The sequence below is a fragment of the Apus apus genome, chromosome 10, assembly GCF_020740795.1.
Source record: "Apus apus isolate bApuApu2 chromosome 10, bApuApu2.pri.cur, whole genome shotgun sequence".
NCBI lineage: Eukaryota > Metazoa > Chordata > Aves > Apodiformes > Apodidae > Apus > Apus apus.
The window spans coordinates 12,737,447-12,760,985 of NC_067291.1; the positions used below are offsets into that span (position 1 = coordinate 12,737,447).

A 23,539-nucleotide genomic window follows, 5' to 3' on the forward strand; every position below is an offset into this window, starting at 1 on the left:
CTTACTGTTTCACTGAGTGGTAAAATCTTGTAAGTTGTTGTGCATTGGTTAGATACCTGGGAGACGACCTGTAAATGATGTCGATGAAGGTTCAAAGTGATTGTTTTTCTCTAATTGCAATTATGTTTGTATTAATTGAGGTTTAAAGAAACCTTTCCTGCCGCACTTGATTAGACATGTTTTAGCCTGTTTGTCTGAGTGGAAACATGAAAATCGTGCATTTCTGTAGGTTTAACTGTATCACTTTTATATTCCAGCAATCCAAAAGTGTAGCAGAGTTGAGAAGAGCCTTTGTAGTTATTTGGATGTCACACTGAACTGGGGAGAGATGTGCAGTTCATTTCCTGTCCATAACGAATTGATCATTTTGTCAAGTGTTCTTTCTGGCTTTGCACCTGCCTTTTTTAAAAGAATAGTGCTTCTCATCTCAAGAGATGAACAGAGGTCAGATGAAACTATAAAATACTACTGAGTTTTTTCTTTTTGCAACTTAAATCTACAGTATTGAGATGACAGTTCAGATTAGGATCAGAAATACATGCAAAAGCAGCTTTCTTAATATTATGGAGTGTAAACATTGCTTCTTTTTTGGTCAAAACAGGTGCTTCCTGAGCTCAATAATTAAGCAATGGAAAACAGTACACCAATAATGCAAAGTCAAATTAGCCAAGGAGGAGAAATGTTTGCTATGCTATAGCTGTAGCCCAGCTGTTGAGAACAGATACTTGTTTTACTAATCTGTAAATCTACATTTAAGTAGGCTGGGTCTTTTCCCTCTGGAGTTAAATTTTAAAGTCTTTTGTGGGGTTTTTTAGGTTTTTAATAGGAGTAATGACTTGAAGGTTGCTTTTTGGATACAAAATACAAAATTCTGCTGCCTTCTTTTACCTTTTCTATGCTTTACACTCAAAAAACAATTAAGTATGTCAGTAAAATGTGACATTAATGGCTTCACCAGCCAGTCTCTCTCTGGTATCACAGTTCATAACTACTGCAAAACAACTTGTGTTCCCTTTAAAAGCAGCAAATCCTTGAGACTGTAGCACTTGTCCTGCACGGGTTGCATTATCACATGTGACTTTGTAATGACAATATCACACATATATAGCTTTAAGGTCATTAATGTTCTCTAAGTACCAGAGGAGATATTGGACTCTGCTTTATGTTGTGCAGTTGAGTCTCATTGGACTTTGAGTAACAGATTTTTCACTCTTCATGCAGCCAGTTCAGACACAGGCTTTGAAGTTACTTTCAACGAGGAGAGTGGTGATTATAACTCTTTATTATTTCCTTATTTTCTTGATACTATGCAGAGGTACATGCAAAAACATCTGATTTTGTGACAGCTAAATAATCTCTGCAGCCCTTCTCTACTCAGCTTAGTGCTTTTCTCGGTTCCAGTGCCATAACTAGTTTTCTAAGTTATTATATTTTTAACCCAGCTGTCCTCAGAAAAAAAACAGTTTATCAGTTTATCTTATTACATAAGATAAGATGTGGTTGCACTTTGCAGAAAATGTCCAATAGACAATGAACTTTTTTTTTGTTAAAAAATACTGGAATTAATATATTCGGGGTTTTTTTTTGTGAGTTTGTTTTTGTTTTTAATAATCCTAATAATAATACCATGTGCCTTACCTGTTTTACTGGGGAGAAAAAGAAATAAAGATCAAATATCTACAGAGAAGAGTACAAGTGCATCCCCTGTTTTTAAGGGCTTAACTTCATTGCTACAACCAGGGCCCAGAAGACCTGAGAGAAGCACCATGTGCAGCAAAGAATAAATGCTGGCTGTTAATTCATAACAAAACATCCTCACCAGCTATTAAACCTCACCAACCAGAAATGCCAGCAGTGTCAACAGTCATTTAAAAAAACAAAGAGGTGCAGGTGCAGTTGTTATGACATTGCCAAGGTTTATACGTGATGGTGCAATCAAGTTTCCTGGCTCTGCTACTCAGGCCTTCTCTTTTAGCATCATTTGCTAGCAGGATGGTTCCCATTTCTTCTGCAGCTTTTTTTAGTTAGTGTTTCACTTTGTTGCTGCATGCATTACTAAATGAAAGACACATTTATTTATTTTTTAAATTCCATGTTTAAATCCATATGACACACAAACTACAACAGGATTTCTGGTCTTTACTTGAGTGGTCAAAGCATTTCACTTCTCTGAACACCCAGGTCAGCTGTGGCCTCAGAAAAGCTCAAATGGTCCTTCCACTGGTTCTGAACTCTTTAAATTTCCTTTTGAAAAGGAAACCAAGGATTAAAATACCATTTTGTTAAGATACATAACCGCCTACTTTGGTGTGATACTTGTCCACTGTTCTCATGGGGTTTACAGTAAGGCTTGGAAATTATTTCCAATTTTTATTTGTTTTTACTTATCTGTGGCTCATTTCCTTTTCTATTTAAGGAATAAGTAAGTTTGCCTTTTCCAGAGGGTTGTTGGGTTTGGGTTGGGGTTTGTTTTTTTGTTGTTGTTGTTGGGTTTGTTTTTTTGGTTTTTTTTTTTTTTTTTAAATTGCATTACATATTTATAGACAGTCAAAGAGTTCATGCCTGAAGAAGGGGGATGCCTCTGTTTATACAAATACCTGTTTCATTGGTACTCTCATTATTCTTGTTTCCATTCTACTATGTCTGTTTAAATACTTACTCACTTACTGTAGGACAGCATGAACTAGCTTTCCTTGCTTATCACCATTTTTAGTCTCTCACACTGTGCCACGGTAACAGGGACAAAACCTGCTGGATTCAGGGAATATTAAATTGCCAGAAGGTCAGAGCTGCTTGTATTATGAAGGAAAAAAAAACTCCACTTGAATTTTTTTTTTTTTTTTGGTGGTGGTGTATTTTTTTCTCTCCCAGTAGAGAAGTTGGGTAGTGTGAGGGGTTGGACACACCATCTGTCCATGCAGGGTGGTTTCTGATTACTACTAAAAAGGCTGGTGTAACATATTACAATCAAGCATTGCAGGGCACCCCAGCTTTATCCAAAGAGAAGTTTTAAATGCTGTGTTTCTGTTCCATGTGATGCTACTTAGCAGACCAGCATTTTCACTGTTGATGTTGGAGGCAGCTGGGGAACCTTTACCAGTGGCATTGTATCAAAGGAGTGCTGTCATGTTAAAAGCAGAGCTGTTAATCATCACTTAACAGTAATCATTCTAATAAAGAATTTCTAAAAAAACAGGTGTTTTGTTTAAATTTTTAATTATTGTGTAAACATTGGTATTTTCGGAGGGAGAAATGGGACACCTAAAGGAACTTGGAATGAAGGAACTTGAACGTGGAATAAAATGGGGAGAGAATGTGTTGCATTTTGGCATCTCCCAGAATCAGAAACATCTTGTTTCAGACTTGTTGTGCCTCTGCTCTGTTGCAGTTGGACAGAAGAGATTCTCTTATTTTTTTTTTACACACTAGAATGCTGTCATCTGTGAGGCTTATAACAAAAAATATTTTATTTATTATTTTTTTAATTTTTTGTAATTAGTGGTACCTCAGAAAAAAAAAACCCAAAACAACCGTGTGCCCATCTTTACTGCCCAGAATAATTTTCAGTAGTGTCTGAAAGTAGCCTGGACTTCTGGGTTGGTGACATGCCCACTAACTCTGTGGAAACCACCAAGCAGAGGATTGGCCACTCATTAAATAATTTCTATTTAATTATAGTAATACTAATGATATTTAATATTAAAAAAAAAACACATTTAAACGTTAATATTTAAATAGTTGACAGCACTGTTACATACCAACAGGCTCCACCTGTTTTGGAAAGAGGTGAAGAGCACAGACCAGGTGTTTGCTTGCAAGGCCATTACGAATGGGAAGCAGCTGTTGAGCAGCACCACAGACTAACCTGGATCTTGCTGTAACTTCTGTAAAGTTGTCTCTAACGAGAAAGGCTGAGTGTCCTGGTTTGAGTTATACCCAAATAATTATATTGAAAAAAATATATATCATGGTTGAGCACTTGCTCAGTCAACAAACAAATAAATAACAGTTTAATATGTGTGTTCATCCAATCATTGTTTATTACTTCCCAGAGCCAAGGCTGCAGTCTGCCCTGGATGGTTTTTTTTCTTAAACTTACCCTCAGTGCGGTTTTATTTCATTCAACTTTTTCAGTTGTTCAGTCAGTTTTCATTTCTTCATCTAAAATTCAATCTCCTAAGTATCAAAAAATAATTCATACTTTAAATTACACAAGACTTTTGTAAGGTTATTATATTATTCATCCTGCCAACTGTATCCACAGCAATACCCTACTACTTATCCATCCTTGATAGTCAGCTATTGTCTTTCTGATGCTGAAAACCATATTAACAGTGTGAATTTTAGATAATTGTAGTTATAATAGGATGGAGTTGCCAGGGAGCTTGGTGGAAGCACAGACATGTGAGTGGTTTGGCACTTCAGAGAGCAGTTGAGCAGAAGCTTTTTAAACACTGGCTCCTTTACTGTGGGAGCCAGGTACTGTGTTGTGATCTACTGAGCTGTGTAACCTAATGCAGGGAAAGGCCACTTTCCATCCTAGCTCCTCCTCAACCCCTGTTCCCACATAGCATTACCATTTAAGCCACATCGTTGCTCAATTCACAGCTAACCCTAGGAAGGCCTGAGAGATATTTCAGCCATGTTATTATTGCCAACAGTAGTGATAAATCAAGACAGTCACTTCCTGGGATAAGAAAAATCAACCTGACGTTTGTACCAGGAAAGACCATGCTCAAGAAATACCCAAATGACATAGCAGTACCAGTTGAATACTGGAGGTGGAACAGAATAGCAGAAATAAAAGTCAAATCAGCTGCATTAATTTCCTGAGGTGTCTCTACCAACTGACCCTTGGGTTTAGGTGAGGCCTCTGGACTTTAAGCAGTATTATCCTGTACTACTCAATTAACACTAACATGATAGATCATGAGATGAGGTTACGATTGTGCTGGGAATTTTGTCACAATCTCACATTACAACCTTTGCCAAAGGAGGAAAGATACTTACTCAAAAGGGATGTTCTCCAGAGCAATTTCTCATTGAGCCTTGTTGCTGCTTCCTTAATGGCAGGCCCCTCACTGTGTCCTGGTACAACTCCCAGCTGCTGAGGTGCTTCTTCAGCTGCAACTCAAACTCAATAATCACAAATTATTCTATTTCCAAAGTGATGGAGCCAAACCCTTGTGTTCTGTTTTTAAAGCGAGAGTACATGCTGGATTCAGCTCCATGGCTCAGGGATCACCGCAGGGAGGAGCTTCCGAAGGTGTGTTTTGTGAAGAAGACATGCAAAAGGAAGGAAGGGTGTAGCTGCAGTGGTGGTTTCTACACGTCCCGCCCCCATCCTTTGGTCAGAAAGAAAGTGGGGTGACAAAACAGCCTCTGAACCCACTGCTCCAACAGCCCCTTGAGGCTGAAAAACGCCTGGAGACGTCACAGCGGCTTCAGCTTCTGCTGGAAGTGCTGGACTGGCTGGTCTGAAGATCTGCCAAGGTTGCATAAAAAACAGTTAATCTGAGGAGCTGGGCAAACAGGATTTCATATTGTGCGTAGATTTGGGTTTCATATTGTGCGTAGATTTGGGAGAATCAAAGCTCTGTGAAACAAAGGAGGGAGCATCCCTACACCTTGTTGCTGTGAGCAGAAACTGGGACAGCTCAGTGACTTGCTGCTCAGAAGAGACTAAATGTGAATGTGACACTTGGCTGGGAGTATCACTGCTGTGCTGGGATCAGAAGGTGTTTATGTAAGAAGCAAACTCTTTGGATTGGTCTTGGTTTGTGATTCAACCTATAATGTCTTTTTCCATTGTCCAAAGCAGCAAAAAAGGGAAGAGAGAAGAGATAGAAGTATAGGGAAGAGAGAAGTAGAGAGAAGAGGGAAGTAGAGAGAAGAGGGAAGGGAGAAGCAGAGAGAAGAGAGAAGGGAGAGGAGCATAGAAGAAAGAAGAACAGAGAAGAAGAAGAGAGAAGAGAAGAGAAAGCCACCAACAAATGCACGTATTAGAAACAGAGTACAAAAAGGCTGCACCAAACAGAGCTGAAGCCCTGGTGGCCGTTGGAAAGCTGCAGGGCTGCCCATTCCCCTTCTGCCCTGTCCGACTGCTCGGCCACCTCACCCTTGACAGCAGCACGGCCGGAGGGTCCCTCTGTCACCTGGGGGCCGTGGCACCGCGGGCCCTGCTGTCCGCGCAGCGCCGGGGAGCGGGCGCTGCCCGCTGCGGCCACCAGAGGGCGAGCGCGGACAGGCCGCGGCAGCTGCTGCTCCGGGGAGGGGAGGGGGGGGGGGGGGTGTTAATTAAAATACAGAAATATTTCATTTTTGTAGCATTTAGTGCTTTTAAATCTTTAGTAACCGATTAAGGATACTGTGACACTGAAAATTATGTGCTCAAAGAGCAGTGCATTCTATATATGCATGGATAGAATGTATCCAGTCTATAAATACACACACATCACTAAAAATGACACAGTAATTTTAGAACTAATGTAAGGAATTGTATATAGTGGTGTATGGTTTGTTACTGTTAGTTCTAATGGCTGTATATACCTATACTTCTACACACAGAAACTCCCCATACACAAACATAAATAACCACACACACACACACACACACACACCCCCATGTACCTATCCACACCCCCCCCATTCTGCACAAACACACACATACACACACACCCCGTGTGTGAAATGCTGATTGCTGCCACCAAAAAAAAACCAACACTCATTCCACTTTTGGACCCTCCAAGAAGGCTTACAGCAGAGTCTACCCAGCTGGCACCATCCTGGGGTGGAAAATTTACAGTCAAAGTAATACTTGAACTGATAGTGAGATTCTCATAAGCCTTAATACCTGCCCACTACAAAAACTTTATAAGTTTTATATATTTTTACTCCATGCTCATCCTATCCAGTGAAGCAAAAAGTTTTGTTAACAGGGGAACTAATCTATTTAATCTGCTAATAGTGCTCCCCCTGCCCCAAATACAGCCCTTTCCCATGTCTGCCCACTGTAATATTCCCTTTCCCACTCCCATCTCCTTCCCTTCCCCTCTCCCTGACTTGGATCCTGCAAGTGTGGATGGGCAGGTAGTGAAACATGCTGCCATTTGCTCCAACCAGCCAGCAAACACACAGGGGTGGTTTGGCCCCTCAGCTTCTGCCTTTTGAAATAAGTAGGGAGCTGTTTGCCTTTCTCTTGGATGATGCACCGAGTCTGGTGCTTGTGTGTGCCCAGCAAACGTCCTTTCCTTATTGCAGAGAGACACTGAAGAGGCAAGAGGCAAAAATAAAATAGGAAATCTGCACTGAATATTTATTTTTATAAACATTGTGTACTTCAATCAACTACATGTTAATTCAGTTGTAAGCCACAATCTGTTGGAACCAGCGTCCCAAGAGCTCTTGTCATGATAAACCAGTCAATGCATCACCACGGTCTGTGGACACAGAGATCCTCCAAGTGCAAAGCAGATTACCAGAAAAGACATACTGCTGACCTCCTTAACAACCTGGACAATGCTAAACTCCAGTAAAAATGCTTCATATGTCCGCAATTTTGTTGTCTTAGTGCCACTGTAATAAATTAATAGAAAATATAATATTTTTTTTTTTCATTGGAAAGTCTATAAGAAAATGTACAAACATCTAACTCCGAAAAAGGACCAGCTATTTCGGCGACAGGTAAAACAAGCATTTGAACAAAAGCAAAAATTCCAAACATCCAAACAAACAAACAGACCAAATGCAACCGAAAAAAAACCCACTCTACCAACAGCAACTGTGTAGGCAAACACGGAAACATTTGCAGCAACAAAACCTCACAAAGAGGAGAACAGCAGCTTGTGCAGGGACTGCTAAAAGGACGTACAAACAAGCAGCCAGGTAATTTGCTAGTCAAAATGTGCACGTGCAACGTCTAGAACAGTCAAGGATTAAAAAGTAATCATATGGCACAAAGCTATTGCTGACTGGTGATGATGTTAGACTTCATTCCTTCTTCAGAGCGACACACTGAGTTCATCCCATGAAGGTCGACGGGAGCCCTTTGCATTGCACAGGTGTGTCTGCCCTGCTGCCCCCTGCTGCCATGCTCTGCTTAGCCCTCAGGCCTACAGACTGCAGTGATCCTGTACTCCATATTCACAGCTTGAGACCCACCCCTAGCTCCAAAACAGGCCCCATGTGACGAGATTTGAATGATAAAACAAGCTACTTACAAGTTTTCTTCTCTTAACAAGATGAGATTTTTTTTTAGGAAAAAAAAATAACATAAGAATTAAAAAAAAAAAAAAGCAACAACAAACAGCTTTTCCTAGAGCCAAGTCCTATGATTTCACCCTGAGAATTCCCAAAATAATAAAATCAGAAGCTACAATTCAGCACAAAGTCAGAGTGCTCGTAGAAGCTGAGCAAACCAGTCAAGGGGATAGACCCACCTGGCAACACCTCCTGGACATTTACAGGGCTCAGGAGCAGTAAATCCCTGGTGACCCAGGGGCTCAGTGTTCCCCAGAGCACAGCCCCTGCCCTGGGGGTCAAACAAAGCCACATCCCAAACCAGGCACGTTCTGAGCCTACCTTTCCTGCCCACTGTCTGTCAAGTGCTCATGAAATAAATACTCCTGCTTTGTTCCCTCTCTTGGGAGCGAATGTGTTCCCCTAAAAGGTGCAACAGTACCAACAGATCTGCCTTAGGACAGGGAAGAGGTTTAGGTAACCCAGACTAATGTTCCCAAGGGAGTTTTTCTTTAGTCTGTTTGCTTGACTTCTGGGATCTCTTTTGGTTATCAGAGAATGTCAGATAAATGACATTTGGATAATCACAGTTGAACCAAAAGTGGGACTGACTTTTTCAAGGAATAAGGTGTGACATCCTTAAACCATCATAAGTTTTTTGGGGGAAAATCCAGCCCACCTTACTTGCCTTTTACAAGTCTTGCCTATTCATTCTGGAAATGGCACAAATGCCTAAGGAGCATTCTTTAACAGGCTCTTGTTGAGAAGCAAGGGAGGAAAAGCTTGGCTCTTCTTCTTTAAATACAACACACATGACATTCAGTGATTTCAAAACAACTATATAATAAGACTGAAAAGAACATTTCCAGTTTCAAAACCCAGGAGAGGCTTGAGGGGTCTGAAATCTACAGTACTATCTAACTTTTCCTCATGGTTGCTTTGACTTGCAGAGCAATTTATCTGAACTGGGCTTATAGAGTGCAACACTGCCCAGACTTTGGAATGACACACAAAATGCTTGTTCTTCCATGCTAGATGCAAAAGACCATTTCACCTATGGTGATAAAAAGCTCCACTTAATTACATGAGTTTTAATTAAAGCAGAGCAAAACAAAGTAACCATCAGCAACTAGAAGAATTTCTGTAGCAGTGGGGGAAGGCAGAGATAAAGTGGGAAAACAAACCCAGATATTACTGGAAAAATTAACATTCTTTGTGCTTTGAAAAGCCTTCATCCTATCTTTTCTAAACCCTCTTAGCTTTCTTGGAATAGCCTCAGGCTCCAGAGGTGCCTTCATGGCATTTCTGAGCAATAGACAGAAATATCACTGAACACTGGAAGTGCTTAAAAGCTTTTACAAGATAATGTGTAAATTCCCAGCTCCAAGAGATGTCTCTGCAGAAGTCCTGATTCACACTGATCTGCCTTCATTACCCAGATATTGCTTTGAAGAAGGGGGAAAGAAGGTACAAGATATCCAATGGGTGTATGTGGAGTCCCACTCTTAATTCTTCAGCTAACTGGCAAGATCTCTCTCACCTTCCATCCAGATTGCACGTAACTCTCCCAGAAGGATCAAGACACTCATGCCCTTAAGCCTGAGGCCATGATCAGTAACAACACACAGTAGAGCAGCCTGATCCCATTCCCTCCCTGGAAAGACAACGGCCCTTCATCCTATTGGAGGCTGAATGAGGTGAGTCCCAGTATGCCCAGTTAAGTCTGGAAGCCTTGAGCAGGATGCCACAGACTGCCCCGACTAAACCCTCCAGATTGATCCTGAACACTATTATTTGAAGGGACTGCCTGGGAAAGGCTGAGAAAACACGTGCTGATTGACTTTCCTTCTAGCCTACAGCTGCTTTTGAAGGAAAACTTCCTTTTGAACAACCACTATTAAAAAAACCCACCTTGATCCATGGGAGAAACATCATGTTCTAAGCAAGTAGAAAGATGTGGTTTCATCAGTCTCTGCTGGTATGTTTTCTCTTCTATCCCCTCTTCCCCAAATATGTGCCATGCGTTAGCACGTGCAACACAGATCCTGAACAGCTTGATCAAGCATCATAGAAGCTTCAGGATCATTTTTTACTGTCCAGTTATGAGTCCCAGCATCTAGGCAATCATTCACATATACTCTATCTTAGGTTTTTAACCAGCCTTTGAATTGCAATGCCATGTTTATGTGAATGGCTACCTACACAACAGAAAAAAAAGAAAGAAGTGTTCAGACAATTTAGAGGCTGGTAAAAACAGTAAACCTCAATGGCCTTCAGATCTAGAACTCCCCCTTTGAGAGGCAGCACATAAGTTAGTCTGTCACAGGGGTGCTGATAAAACCAGCACTTTGCAAAACAGGTCAAACCTTGTGTAGTAACACGAGAGTCAACGTGGCATCAGTGAGCAAGTCAGCCAGCGAGGAGCTGGTGATCACAGAACATAAGCTGGTCACAGAGGAAGGCTTTTCTGTCACATGTGGCCACTCTAGCTACTTACAGTAAGATTTCTTTTTGAACAACAACAACAGCAACACAACACCTCTGGAGCTGGCAGGGTGCCTGGCTGAGCAGTCAGTAGTCTGTCCCACAGGGCAGTGCTGGCAGCCAGAAGGCAGAGCAGTGCGTCCTCATAATTTCATTTTCTTCACCACAGGAATTGGCAGTGCTTGATAGATTTTAGCTGAGTCCTCATTAGTGACCAGCTTCACCCAGACAGGGTGGAAGCTGCCTTTGAAGCCAACAAAAGCCATTTTTTCTGCAAATCAGAGCAAATATGTTAGGACCGTGTAGGAGCTGCACCAGAAAACCACCCGTCTGCGGAGCTGCACCCGCACGGCTGGACAGATGCTGGTGGACAAGAGCACACATCTGCCCACAGACTTGGCCAATTATGCCTTATCCAGGTATTAAATAAATGCTTTGCTATTGAAGCTTAATTACTATTTTATTTACATGTTGTATGCTTCCATTAATTAAGAGAGAGAGAAAGAAAACCCCTCCAAGCAGGCAGCTCAAGCTCCCTGCTGAAGTGATCATTATTCGCATGGTGGTTGCACTCAAAACCCTTTCCTGCTTGGGCAAGGTGGAAGGATGATGGGCAGAACAACAGATAAGACCCACATCAGTGAGTACAACACACACACAAAGAGAAAAGGATGCCAAAAGCTCACAGTTAGAGCTGAGCAGTGCAACACACACAATAGAGCAACACTCTAGTGCTATACATGGTACTTTCAAATCCATATGCTTTGTGTCATCAAGATGGAATTTTGTTTCAAGAGAAAACCAGCTCCAAATAAGTTCAGACAAGTAAAAAATCCTGGTTTGGGGCACCTAGTGGGGAAAAAAGTCCAATATTCCTGTTGTGTAAAAAATGTGGGGGTTTTTGTTTAAAATTAATCTGGAATATCAACCCCCCTGAATTCTTCACTTCTAAGGTGCCAGAGCACTTCTTCCATCTCCAGCACTGAACTGAGTGCTGCTATCCAAGGCTGCAGTGGAAACAGCCTGGCTGAACAAATAATTGACTGGTCCCAGGATGTCTGAGCACAAGCTGATAGAAACAAGCAAGGCAAAGTTGAGAAGAAAGAAAAAAAGTTCACTTTACTGATCAGATGAGTTTAGAACTGCCTTTTTAAAAGGGGTTACCTTTTAACCTAAAACCCTCTTCTGCTCCAAGTTTCTCCAGAGCTTTAGTCCACGGTCCTCTTGAAATGAATCTTCCTTTAGATGTCACCAGCACTATGGAGCTGAAGGAAACAAAGTCATTTACAAACAGATGGTCAGAACACATTCCTCACCTCTGTCTTGAGCACTGGTAACTCCTTCAACCAGCAGTTCCATCCTGCTTTGCTCAGGTGGGAACGTGTTCCTTGGGATGCTCTGAGCAAGTCAACTAATTTATTCTTACATCATTAGCAGGATAAAGCCTGAAGAAATTAACTTATTTGAGATAATTGCTGACTTGATATTTTTCCTTCATTATTCACAGAATCCCACAAAATCACAGAATTGTTCTGCTTGTAAAAGACCTTTAAGATCATCGAGTCCAACCATTAACGTAACGTAACGTAAGTCTAGTGCTTAAACACGTTCCTAAGTACCACATCCACATGTATTTTAAAGACTCCCAGGGATGGTGATTTAACCACCTCCCTGGGCAGCCTATTCCAGCATTTAATTACATTTTCAGTGAAGGAATTTATTCTAATATCTAATCTAAACCTTCCAATCCCTAAGATTCTGTGATTCGGTAAACTGGTGCAATCTGAGACCATTTCCTTTTGTCCTGAGTGTACTTTTGCTTAAAAAGTGTATTGTTAATGTTGTTGTTGTTATTCCTGCTTTACTTGCATGTGCTGTATTTCCCCTCAAAATTGTCAGGGTCTTCTACAAATGCCAAGTGATAAAGAAAAGTTGAGGTGTGTTAAACTAATGCAAAGCTGTAAATGCTTGGGTAAAAGCAATAGAATCATAGAATGGAAGGGGCTGGAAGGAACCTCTGGAGATCATCTAGTCCTGCCAAAGCAGGATCACCTAGGGCAGACCACACAGGAATGTGTTTGGATGGGTTTTGAATGTCCCCAGACAAGGAGACTCCACAACCTCCCTGGGCAGCCTGTTCCACTGCTCCATAACCCACACAGTAAAGAAGTTTCTCCCCATGTTGAGGTGAAACTTTCTATGTTCTAGCTTATACCCATTGTTCCTTGTCCTATTACTGGCACCACTGAAAAGAGACTGGCTTCTTCCTCTTGACACCCACCCCTCGGATATTTATAGACATTAATAAGATCTCCTCTCAGTCTTCTCAAGACTAAACAGCCCCAGTTGTCTCCCCCTTTCTTCATAGAAAAGATGTTTAAGTCCCTTAATTGTCATTCTAAAAGGGTAGAATAAAACCCCAACAGGAGAGTTTAATCTTAAACAGGAGAGGTAATCTTATAGTGAGGAATAGAGGCCACTCAGCAGCATTAACCCCTTTACTTCCTACAAGATGCAGAAACACTTCCAATGGTTCTCTCAAAGTGTACTGAGGAAGAGCTACTATGCTCCAGTGAGTTCAGTGGGAGTTTTGCTATTAAGCTCAGAGGGGCTGGGATATCACCCTTTTCACCCTAATTAAAGCTGCAGCACAGAGTCACTGAGCAAACACTTACGTGGACGAAATTATTTCATTCCCCCTTGTAGGGTGTCCATGAATGAAACATCCCTGACTCAAATGGCTTTTGCACTCTTGCAGAAAGAGTGCCTTGCTGGGCCTGCTTTCCTGCATGGTGGGACACACAAGTGGCTAAAATTAGTTAGTCAAGGGCTCCTGCAGAGCTCAAGGCCCGGGCTACAGAGCGCAGCAGTTACATCTTAACACCTCAGCTGGAGCTGGAACTGTTCAGGGGAAAATAGCAACAGGTGGCAGCAGAGGAACAAGAGAAGCAAAAGAGTTAAAGAGTCATCAGGACTTTCCCTAGACTAAAACTGAGGTGTTAAAATGCTCCGGTGCTTACCAGAGTGGATTGAGCTAGCAGGCTGCTTTTGAGTACTTTGCAAATGCTGAATCACCTCTCTTTTCTTCCTTCAGCTCACTAAAATAATTACTTTCTATTAAATCTTTCCTGCTATTGAAGTTTAAAATAAATTTACCAGATGTTCGATTTTCTTATCCCTGGGAAACTCATCAGAATAATGGATTTATTGAAAAAGAGGAATCTGGCCTGTGGAGAGCTTCTTAAATGTGAAGAGGCTTGTTCTTGCTAGAAACACCACTTTTCACAGACCCAAATCCAGAAACTTAAACATTATTCTGGCAGTCTCTTCACAAGAGGCTGGTGAGGCCATCGGGGCTGTTCTCCCTGTGAGCACCATCCATCCCTCTGTACAGCCTGAGCTCTGAACAATACTTTCATCCAGCAAATGGATGAAAGATTTTTCAAGGCTGTAGCTAAAGCCTGTGCCTGATTACATTGGAAAGGCTTGCAGGGGAAAGGCTGGAAAAACTTCTGGTGAAACAAGGAAAATAATTTGAAGGTTCAGTTCTTGCAAAGACACAAGCTGAGTGAGACCCGAGAGGTGCTGACTATCTTGGGTCAATTTCCAGTGCCAATCCTAATCCTAACCCTTGTTCCAGCATGAATCCAGAGAAGATAATGAGGCTCAGAGTCTTAAACACCCTTAAAGTCTAATTACAATTCAAACTTCTAAATTAAGAAAGAATCCAGGAGCTGGATTTAGCTAGGACTGAGGTTGGATTTTTTGCAGAGGAGGATGATGGCCTCTCTGAAAAGCCCTCTTATTTTTTTAATGAAAGAAAAGTGAGCAGCTACCATGCTTCTCTGCAGTAACTGCTCAGTGTGTTTTATGCAACCCCCAGAATTATTTAAGACAGCAGAAACACATCTGTATCCATCTGCTTGGCACCCTGCTGAAACTTGCCCCAGGCCTCTAGAATAAATGTCAGAACAATATCCTGTCAATCTGCCCACTGTTATTTCAGATGATTCAGCTACAAAGCGATCATATTTGTTTTAAATGTTACGTACCAGATTTAAAATCAAAGCAGATTTAATAACAATGAAATATATTCATTTCCCAACAGCACTTTACAAACCACTAAGAGAACAACCCCTTTGGTTAAAGGATTTCTGATATTCTCATTCCAGCAGAGGAAGCTGCTGCCTTTTAGGATGCATAAACCTGTGTTGGCTACTTACCACCCACTTACAAAACTCTGCATTTTTGGTGTGCTGGACTTAAAAAATGAAAGCATCCAGTCCCTGGGTCTGGACAGGAAACACAGGCACAGAGGAATGTATTCTATTAGTGGAATTTTCTGCAATGTGAGAGAGCACGCAGGCAATAGGAAAATGTAGGCTGTGCACATCTGTGCTGATAAGTGCTGGGAGTTTATTTGTGAATTTAAGCCTGCAGTTTGTCTATAGGCCACAACATAAATGTGGATCTGCAGTTTATTCATCAAACAGAGCTCTGCAGTTTATCTGGGGGCCAATCAGGTCCTAAATCACAGGCTCTGCATCCCTCTGCTGCCAGCATGCCCTGCTCACGTTTGGACTCTTATTTGAGTCGGCAGGTACAAAAGCACATTGTTTGCCTGGTCACTCTGGCCCATGTTGGGTGACAAAAAACAAGGAAAAGAGGAGTGTTGTACAGTATTCTTGCACTTAAGTAACACCAGATTATTTACTCACTGATCTTTGATGTTGTTGATGTAATTTTCTATCTGTGCTGGGATTCCTTGTAGAATTGAGTTTTTGAATGTTACTCGATCGACAACTTTTCCATGATGTCCATCGATCACAACCAGTTGGATGCCCTCATCAGTGAGGAAAAACCTTACACCATCAACCTGTGTGGGGGGAAGAACATTCTTAGTATGTCAAAGTAACGCAGTTGCAAACAGCCACCTGTAAGAAGCACTGGCAGTGTTGAGCCACAGGACTGCTCTTTGTATCAAAGAACAGAATTCCAGATCAAGTTCATTTAAGAACCCACCTCAATGTATGCAAAGTCATCCTTTAGGTGGAAGTACTGTTTCTTGTAAGTCTCTATTTTCACTTCTAGCAGGTGGTCCTTAGTCTTCTGTTTACAAAAGCAAGAATAAAAAGGAGAAAGTGAGGAAGACCATTACTTGAATACCTAATTTTCAGAAAACACTGTAAACTTTGAAATGGAATCAACAGGAAAGCTACATGCTAATCACTGTCTTGCCAGATTACATTGCTAATGAGACTGGGCACAGCAGTGACCTTTCTGCTCATCCTGTCAGCAATGAAACTGTTTAACCAAATGGCAGTGTGAGTCCCACTTAACAGAGCTGACACGTAATTCTTTGAGGCCTTGCTGTGCATTCCTACTTCAAGGACGATGAGAGAAAAAAACTGCAAAAACCAGATAAATATTCCCCTCCCTCCTCCAGAACCAGACTGGATTGTATATAGGAGACAGTGTCGCACAAAATCCTTTATATGAATGAGACGTTCAGCCACACAGCCCCTTCTCTGACACTGCTGTTCCTACAGCTTGGGAGGAACTGGATGGCCAGGCAAGAAGAGTTGCCAGTCTTCAGAATCTCATTCCCTGGACCAACCTGTCTTCCAGCTCATCACTTTTCCCCCTGTGCTTTTTTAAGCACAGCACTTCACAACAGAGCCCCAAAAGACTATGTACTGAACATCAACCTACATCTTGGGTGACTCAGTCCTTTGAGGCCCTGCACTCTCTGTACATGCAAGAATCTGTTTCCTACTATTTCACACACCTGGAGCTTTTCAGAAAATCAGGCACAGGATAGAGGGAGCCTGGTACAAAGTCTTTCTATGTCTATGGGCACAATATGTGCCAGAACTACAGATTTTCACTAGCAATAATTCTGTGAGAAGAAAGAACTACTTTACCAGTTGTGCACTAGAGAGCTTCTTGGGCATTGGCACCTCTACTATTGGTGTCTCCATGTACTTGGGATAAGCCATGGCTTCACAGTCACTGATGCCAGCTGCCTGTGGGATCACAGCTTTGATCCTTATTCGTTCACAGCCCTTGACAGAGCAGAAAGCAAATTTATCCTTCTCATTTTGAGCTTTGAGTTTCAGAAAGAGCAGCCTGCAGGTAGGGGACAAAAGTGAACAGCATTCTTAAGACTTCTGTGAAAAAAATTACCAGCTCCCAGTTTTGGTGGGCTCCTTCCTAATGCTCTGCTGGAATGCACATTACAAACCCACGATGCCTGTGGCTGCATTTTATAATGCTCAACATATCATGTGCAAATAGAAGGGGGGAGGTCAGGGAACTTAAAACAGAACAATTAGATGACACCTGAACTCCATTTGAGCTCTATTTTATAATTATGCATTTACGTACAAATGACTGCTTTGCATTTTAAGGTCTTTCTTTCCTGTTTTTTTAATTCTTTAAAAGAAAACAACAGGCTTCACTCTCTTAGCTCCTGTACATCCCTGTCGGGGTGTTTATAAATGGTTGTTTTTCAAAACCAAAAGTGTTGGGTGTGTCTCCAGTTCAGTTTCATGGCCTGTGCTTCACATTTGTCTTTTTTTTTTTTTTCTAATTTGTATTCATTTGGCAAAGCATTTCCCAGAATAATTGGCAGTGCTGCAGTGGCTATGAATGACTGGCAGCCGTGGGAGTCCCTGGAAATTTAGATGGTGGTCACATTCCCAGAAAGACTTTCTGGTTTTGTTGTGATCCTTGCTAATGGCATTAGCCAAATGGCTCACGATTCCAGCAGCTTTCTCAAAGGGGTGTCCAAATCAGCAAGTCTTGCTTCCTTACCCAGTGTCCTCATCCCAGTAGTAGTATCCTTTGCTAGGATATCTGTGCTCCAGTTTCTCCATTTGAAAGGTTCTATAGAAGGTTCCAGTTTTGTTCGTTTTCTTCAACAGACGATTGTGGATGTCTGAGAGAATGGAAAATGTCGTCCCTTTAGGATAGCAAAATCCTACTTGGATCCAGTCGTTCCTAAAAATAGCAGAGACCCACAGTATAACAAGTCAACACATGACTATTATTTTCCTGGGCATGCTAGAAGCCAAACTAAATAATTCACTTTGAAATGTAACTTGATTTTTTCCTGACCAGTTAAAATTGTAACGGTTTGAGATGAATCAGTGCAACCTACATTAGACATAACAACCATGGGTTACTTAAGCAATGTGGGTCAGACCTGCTCCTGACTTCTACACCTGTGACTTCCACGCACCAGGAATGAATTAGCTCTAGGCTTCTAAAAATGAACCGTGTTATCTTGCAAGGCTTCCCGGGGGAGGAAACAGGAATCTGAGATGTCAAATGGGAAGATGGTGAACTCAATGGACTTCCTGGAACAAGCATGTTCATTCTGGAAGAGCTCATGAGGGGATCACCTCAGCCATTAAAAATTTGCAGTTACATTATTGGGCTGGAATGTTGGAATTCAGTCAGATCACTCACTTGTTGAAATTGATGAGCCATATGGCCAGCTCTTCAGGGGCTGTCTTGTCCCAGTGGATGGTGTAGCCTTTCCTCAGAGTTATAACTGGCTGATACTGCTGGTAATGAGTGCTTTTGCTCAAAGCCCCTTCCAAGTAGAGTGGGTGATTGTGGTAGTCATTTTTTATTATTTTCATTTTTAGGTTGGCTGGCTTGTAGGCTTGGATGTATATCTAGATGAAAAAAAGATCACCAAGAGTTTAATGAACTGCAGTAAAATGTTAAAGGCACAGCTACTCAATAGATGTGAACTAGTAAGAGGCCTGTGACTTCAGCAGTGGCCTGTGCATTGTACACAGGTACCCAAATACTCAGTTTCCTACATTTCAACAAAATAAAAAAGAAGGATCATTTCCTCATCATCTGAGTTCGAGAGTATGCACCAATCTAGGCTTCAAAGAGACCTGCATTAGGACTGGAGTATTTCAGTGTTAGTGCAAACCCTCAGCAGTGGGACAGTATCTACCTCAGACATCTGATTTCTGCTGAACAGGGACCCTTCTGTTTGGATTTCAGAAACAGGAAAACCAGCTCAGTGGGTACAAATTGGCTTTAGTGGCACTACATTGAAAAAAAACCAACAACCCAACAGTTGCACCACCTAAGACAAAAAAGGGCACTACCCTTCAGAGGAAAGTGAGGACTCTCTCAAGGCTGCTGCACTCGGAGCTCATGTGGTAGGAAGAATGATTTAGTGGTTACACAACAGGATGAAAGATCCTGAGAGCTGAAGTCTAATTTCAACTCCTCAGCACATTTCCCATAACACTGTGGGCAACACTTCCCTCCATAAATCAAGGAAAAATAACTAGCCCTTAGATTTATGAATACTAATCTGTTAAAACTCATGGAGCTCTTGGGGAACTTCAGGCAGAAGTTTTTAGAGCTGTTAACAGTCAAGGCCAAAGTGTCTGCAAATGTAGCACAGTACCCTCATGTTCGAAGCCACCTGTGCAGACATGCAGATAAATAAACCCTGAGTACCCTGAAGAAAGTCCATTTCTAAAGGTCAAGCTTTACAGTGCCAAGAAATTTAAAATAAAACAAGGTGAAAATGATAGTGTAAGGTGAACAGCTTTACCTGTGCAAAGTGTCCACTGCAGATGGACCCTCTCCAGTCGGGCACGTCAATGCAGTCCGGGTGCTTGATTAACCAGTTATCTTCTTTTATCAGGTATGAACCTGGATATTCTGACACAGAACCATCTACATCATGAAAAACTGATGTTTTATCACCATCCATATCCAGATCATTGAACCAGGGTCCAGGTTCTCCAAAGAAGACCCTTGAGGTAATCTAAACAAAAGAGTGAAACACATTTAAATCTCCAGAAAGGATTAATCACTTAGAGTACATAGCAAAGGATGGCTATGCTCACTAGAGTGGCTCAAAGGACCCATCTGCTGACTTTATTTGGCATTGGAAAGCAGCTTGAACAAGAAGCAGTGTTGGGTCTGTGAGTCAATTTGTGCATGAAGAAATCTGTTTACGCATCATCATTCTTTAGATGGCCATGGATTTTGGCTGCTTAACTGAGACACTGTAGGCTTGATGCTCTGAGGTGCCGTGATGACAGGTGAAGTCTAAGGTTGAAGCTCCTCTGAGACAGCACTTATGTGATAATAAAACTATGAGCTGCTGAGCCTGAGCATCCATTTGATTAATCAACAGGAATATCAGTGTCATTCAGTACAGGAATATTAGGATTGTCTCTCCTTGGCCTGCATGCTGCCTCTCCGTTGAGCTTGAAGTCAATGCAGAGCTCAGTCACACACTTAAAAGGTGTGTTTGACTTGTCAGAGTATAGACACAGATTTCCCTGTTGACCAGGGGGAAAGGCTAAAAAAACCTCAGAATTTCAACTTCAGCTGTGAGGTTTGTTTTAAAATTCTAGAGGGAGGTTCAGGAGACAGAGAGAGTTCACTAGAGCAACTTTACTCATTGTCTGCAAATATATTTTTACGGTTCCAAAGCCACATAAAGTCACACTGCTGCTGGGAACAACCAGGGACCTCCCCTGGGAAATGGCTGCTCAGGCAACTTCTGCCTGGTATTTTTATCCAGCATAAATAAACATCATGTCACCAGCCTGCCTGGTGCAATGTTAGAGAGTGACCAACCAACACTTTTAGGGGAATGTTGCCTTTCTCATCCCATTTGGCACAAGGATTGATAGTCAGCACTTCTCCTGACATGTGAGCAAGTCTGCTAAGTTTTTGAAAGTTAAGCAACCCGAATAATTTCAGTCCCAACCACTGTATATTTTTATTTGTTTGTAATGCTTGGCAGTTGGATTTAACAGCTGTTAGAGGTGAACCTCAGCAAACCAGTTATCAAAAATAAATCAAAAGCACAGATCCCAGGATGGGTTCAAACCAGCACCCAAATGTTCATCCTGTAATTCAAAGTCTGACAGATGCTTTTTGGCTGGGTCCTGCATTCATTCCTGGGTCTGTAGAACTGAAGTCCATGGAATTACCCTGGTGTGCAGGGCTGCAGAATTAACCTGCATTAGCTCAGTTTCACTGCTGATTTCCCAGAGTCAGTATTTTCTGCTTCTAGGAGAGTTAGAACTTCCACAGCAGACTTCCCTCTGCTTTAATACTATACTGCTGTTGAAAATAAGAGGGCAGATTCTTCTCCCTGTTCCAACAGTTTCTGAGGCACACAAAAATGGAAAGTATTTCCACTTGAATGTCACTATTTTTTTGAAACCAATGCCTGCTACTGGTTTGCTGCAAACCTGTCCAGAGAACTGGATTTTCTCCTTGCTTCACCCATTCCATTTTCTAGTTCTCAGCTGCCACCCTCTTTGTTAAACTCCTGGCAAAGATAACGGGCAACCACCTGAAGATCTCGCCTTTCCTCCTGAAGGCTGCTACACCTTTATTGCCCACAACCCCATTTCCAGGCCAAGTGGAAAAGGCTTTGCTGGGCAGGGGAACTCACAGGGACGTCTTCGAAATGGATGTGGGTGACGTTGTTGTTGGGGCAGCTCTGCCAGGCGTTGTTGAGCCGGAAGGCCAGGGCGCTGGTGTGCCGGCCGTCCAGGGCCGCGAACTTGCGGAAGGTGCAGTTCTGCACGTTGATGGGCCCGTCGTAGAACTGAATCCCTCGGATGGGAAAATCCCTACAACACATTTGGAGGGGACAGAAAGACTGGGTCACGACACCTTAGCAAGAGGATGAGAATCTAGACACGTACAGTCCCCTAGCACTTGTTTCTCAGCTGCTTTCATTTTCCACAGGCCTTAGGATGGCTCCTGAGCTCATGTTTTGGAAGATAAAGGATTTCCCTCCTTTTTAGGTCTGTGAAGTCCTCTTATCCTTACAAGTTCAGCTCAAGTTCTCTCATGTCTGAACAGATCATCTTTATTTGGTCTGTGCTCCTCCGGGGAAGGAACTTACAGCAATGCCAAAGCATTGACCTAAAAATGAATAAATCCATCATTGCCATCAGAAATGAGTTCAGCAGCACTGAAACCTGAAACTCATCAGAGCCACGGAGACTCCGTGGGCCAAGTACTGGCAAGGCTGAAAGAAGTCCCACTGCATCTTTCAAAGGAACTTGGAGACAAACAGTGCAACTCAACTGTAATAAAAAATGGATCTGAAAACAAGGAAAGGTCTCACAATCTATAGGGTTGAAAAGAGGTGAAAGAGCAGACTAATGAACCCCTATTAACAGCCTTTTCTGATATCATCTGCAAGGTAAAGAAGACACCATTTTTCACACTGATTAAGAGAATGAGATTTTTAAACTACTGAAGTGGCTAAAAGAAGATGTTTCAAATTTTGCTTGCGATAAATAAATTTGATCCCTTCCACATATGAATGGTTTCCCTTAGACAAGACTTGTCTGCTCCTGTGCATTTGTTCTGTCCCTCTGAGTCTCTGCACACAACACCCAAGACAAAATATGCCCATATACATATGTATGTAAGGGATATTGGAAGGACAGTCATAGCAGATTGGGTTTTCATTATTATTACAGTTAATACTAAGCGTTCTGTATTTGTGTATTGCTGTATTGCTACTGACAAGCAAAGCTGAGGTGCATAAATGAGGCAGAAAAAAAAAAAAAAAGCAAAGCAGCCAAGCTGTTTGTTCACTCTGGGGCTGCTGGGAGGATAACTATGTTTTTAGGAATAACAATAAAACATTACTGCACACTTAAACCAATCTGCAGGACTAAAGTCTAGGAAGAGGCCACACACGAAGCTCACTGGCCATTTCAAAATTATCAAACAAAGGCATAAAATTCCTGTAGCACAGCAGCAATAGTAACAGCAGCTCTGATGACATCTCTAACCACATCTGAGCCAGTCCAAGCCCAGGGCAGGGCTTCCATGAGCTTTCCTGGCAGCTGACCTGGATGGAGACTGCCACATTGCTCAACCACTGCTGACCACATACACAGAAGTGCCCAGCTAGCACACACTCCTCTTGTTGTCTTCTCAGCTGTTTGTAGAGGGGAGGGGGAAGGAAAGAGGAGTTGGATGCTGTCTTGGCAGCCTGCAAGTATGTACCTGCCAGCAGCAGCTGCACAGTGGGGACTTTGGGATCGGGAGACATGAAACCAAATCCTTTCTGTGTAATGGCTATTAAATGGAACAGTGCAGAACAAACCACACTGGGCTGGAGTTTGCACTGAGAGCAGGAACAGGGAGAGCTTTGATGTGCTGAGGTGAACTTACGGGCTGATGGGCAGGGTCCTTCCTCTGTGATCCAGACCTCCAGGTCCCCAGATCTCATTGTCCATCATCTCTGTGCCCAGGTTCCCACTCTCGCCAACGAACAGGCTGTTCTTGATTTCTTGCTTTGAGCCATCATCATGAGGGAAAGTCCCACCACTAGAAGGGAAAGGCTGGAGGTGAAGGGGCTGCTCACATCCATCCCCCACCAGCTGCCCCCAGCTGCAGCACAGCCCACCCCACACTTACCTTGCCAAGGTCAGACCAATGCCGTTGTCAGCAAACCTGTTAAGGAAGGAAGATGTTTCAGAAGAGGTTTGACTTTGCTTTGTTTTATCGTGTCAAATTAAAATAACCAAAGCAATGAGGTGGCGGGCAGCAGGGCTTAGTTACTGAACAGTGCTCATGGAGAAGCTTGGGCTTTTCCCCTGTCCGATTTTGGAATATCTGTTTTGGCACATCTTGAGGTATATGCAGATACTGTGAAGCAGCAGACATGCACCTGATTGCTCCAAGCTGAGGTCACAATGATGATTATTTCTCTGTGTTTAATGATCACACCCTTTCACTGTTACACAAAAAGACCACACCTCTCTCTCACTCCAACAGC

The 23,539-nt window shown here is 42.3% G+C and overlaps 1 protein-coding gene across 2 annotated transcripts in view; it reads right to left on the bottom strand.

Annotated features, from left to right (window-relative positions):
* Positions 1–7,289: 7,289 nt before the first annotated feature.
* Positions 7,290–23,539, bottom strand: part of CEMIP (cell migration inducing hyaluronidase 1) — a 113,461-nt gene continuing 97,211 nt past the window's right edge. For both annotated transcript variants that reach the window (XM_051628160.1, XM_051628161.1), the window contains 11 exons: positions 23,179–23,214; positions 22,933–23,088; positions 21,185–21,365; positions 19,316–19,531; positions 18,196–18,407; positions 17,539–17,724; positions 16,647–16,851; positions 15,745–15,831; positions 15,441–15,598; positions 11,887–11,987; positions 7,290–10,993 (listed from right to left, as the gene is read on the bottom strand). In XM_051628160.1, the coding sequence (XP_051484120.1) occupies positions 10,866–10,993; positions 11,887–11,987; positions 15,441–15,598; positions 15,745–15,831; positions 16,647–16,851; positions 17,539–17,724; positions 18,196–18,407; positions 19,316–19,531; positions 21,185–21,365; positions 22,933–23,088; positions 23,179–23,214 (1,666 nt within the window). In that variant the 3' untranslated portion in view covers positions 7,290–10,865. The remainder of the gene's footprint in view (positions 10,994–11,886; positions 11,988–15,440; positions 15,599–15,744; positions 15,832–16,646; positions 16,852–17,538; positions 17,725–18,195; positions 18,408–19,315; positions 19,532–21,184; positions 21,366–22,932; positions 23,089–23,178; positions 23,215–23,539) is intronic.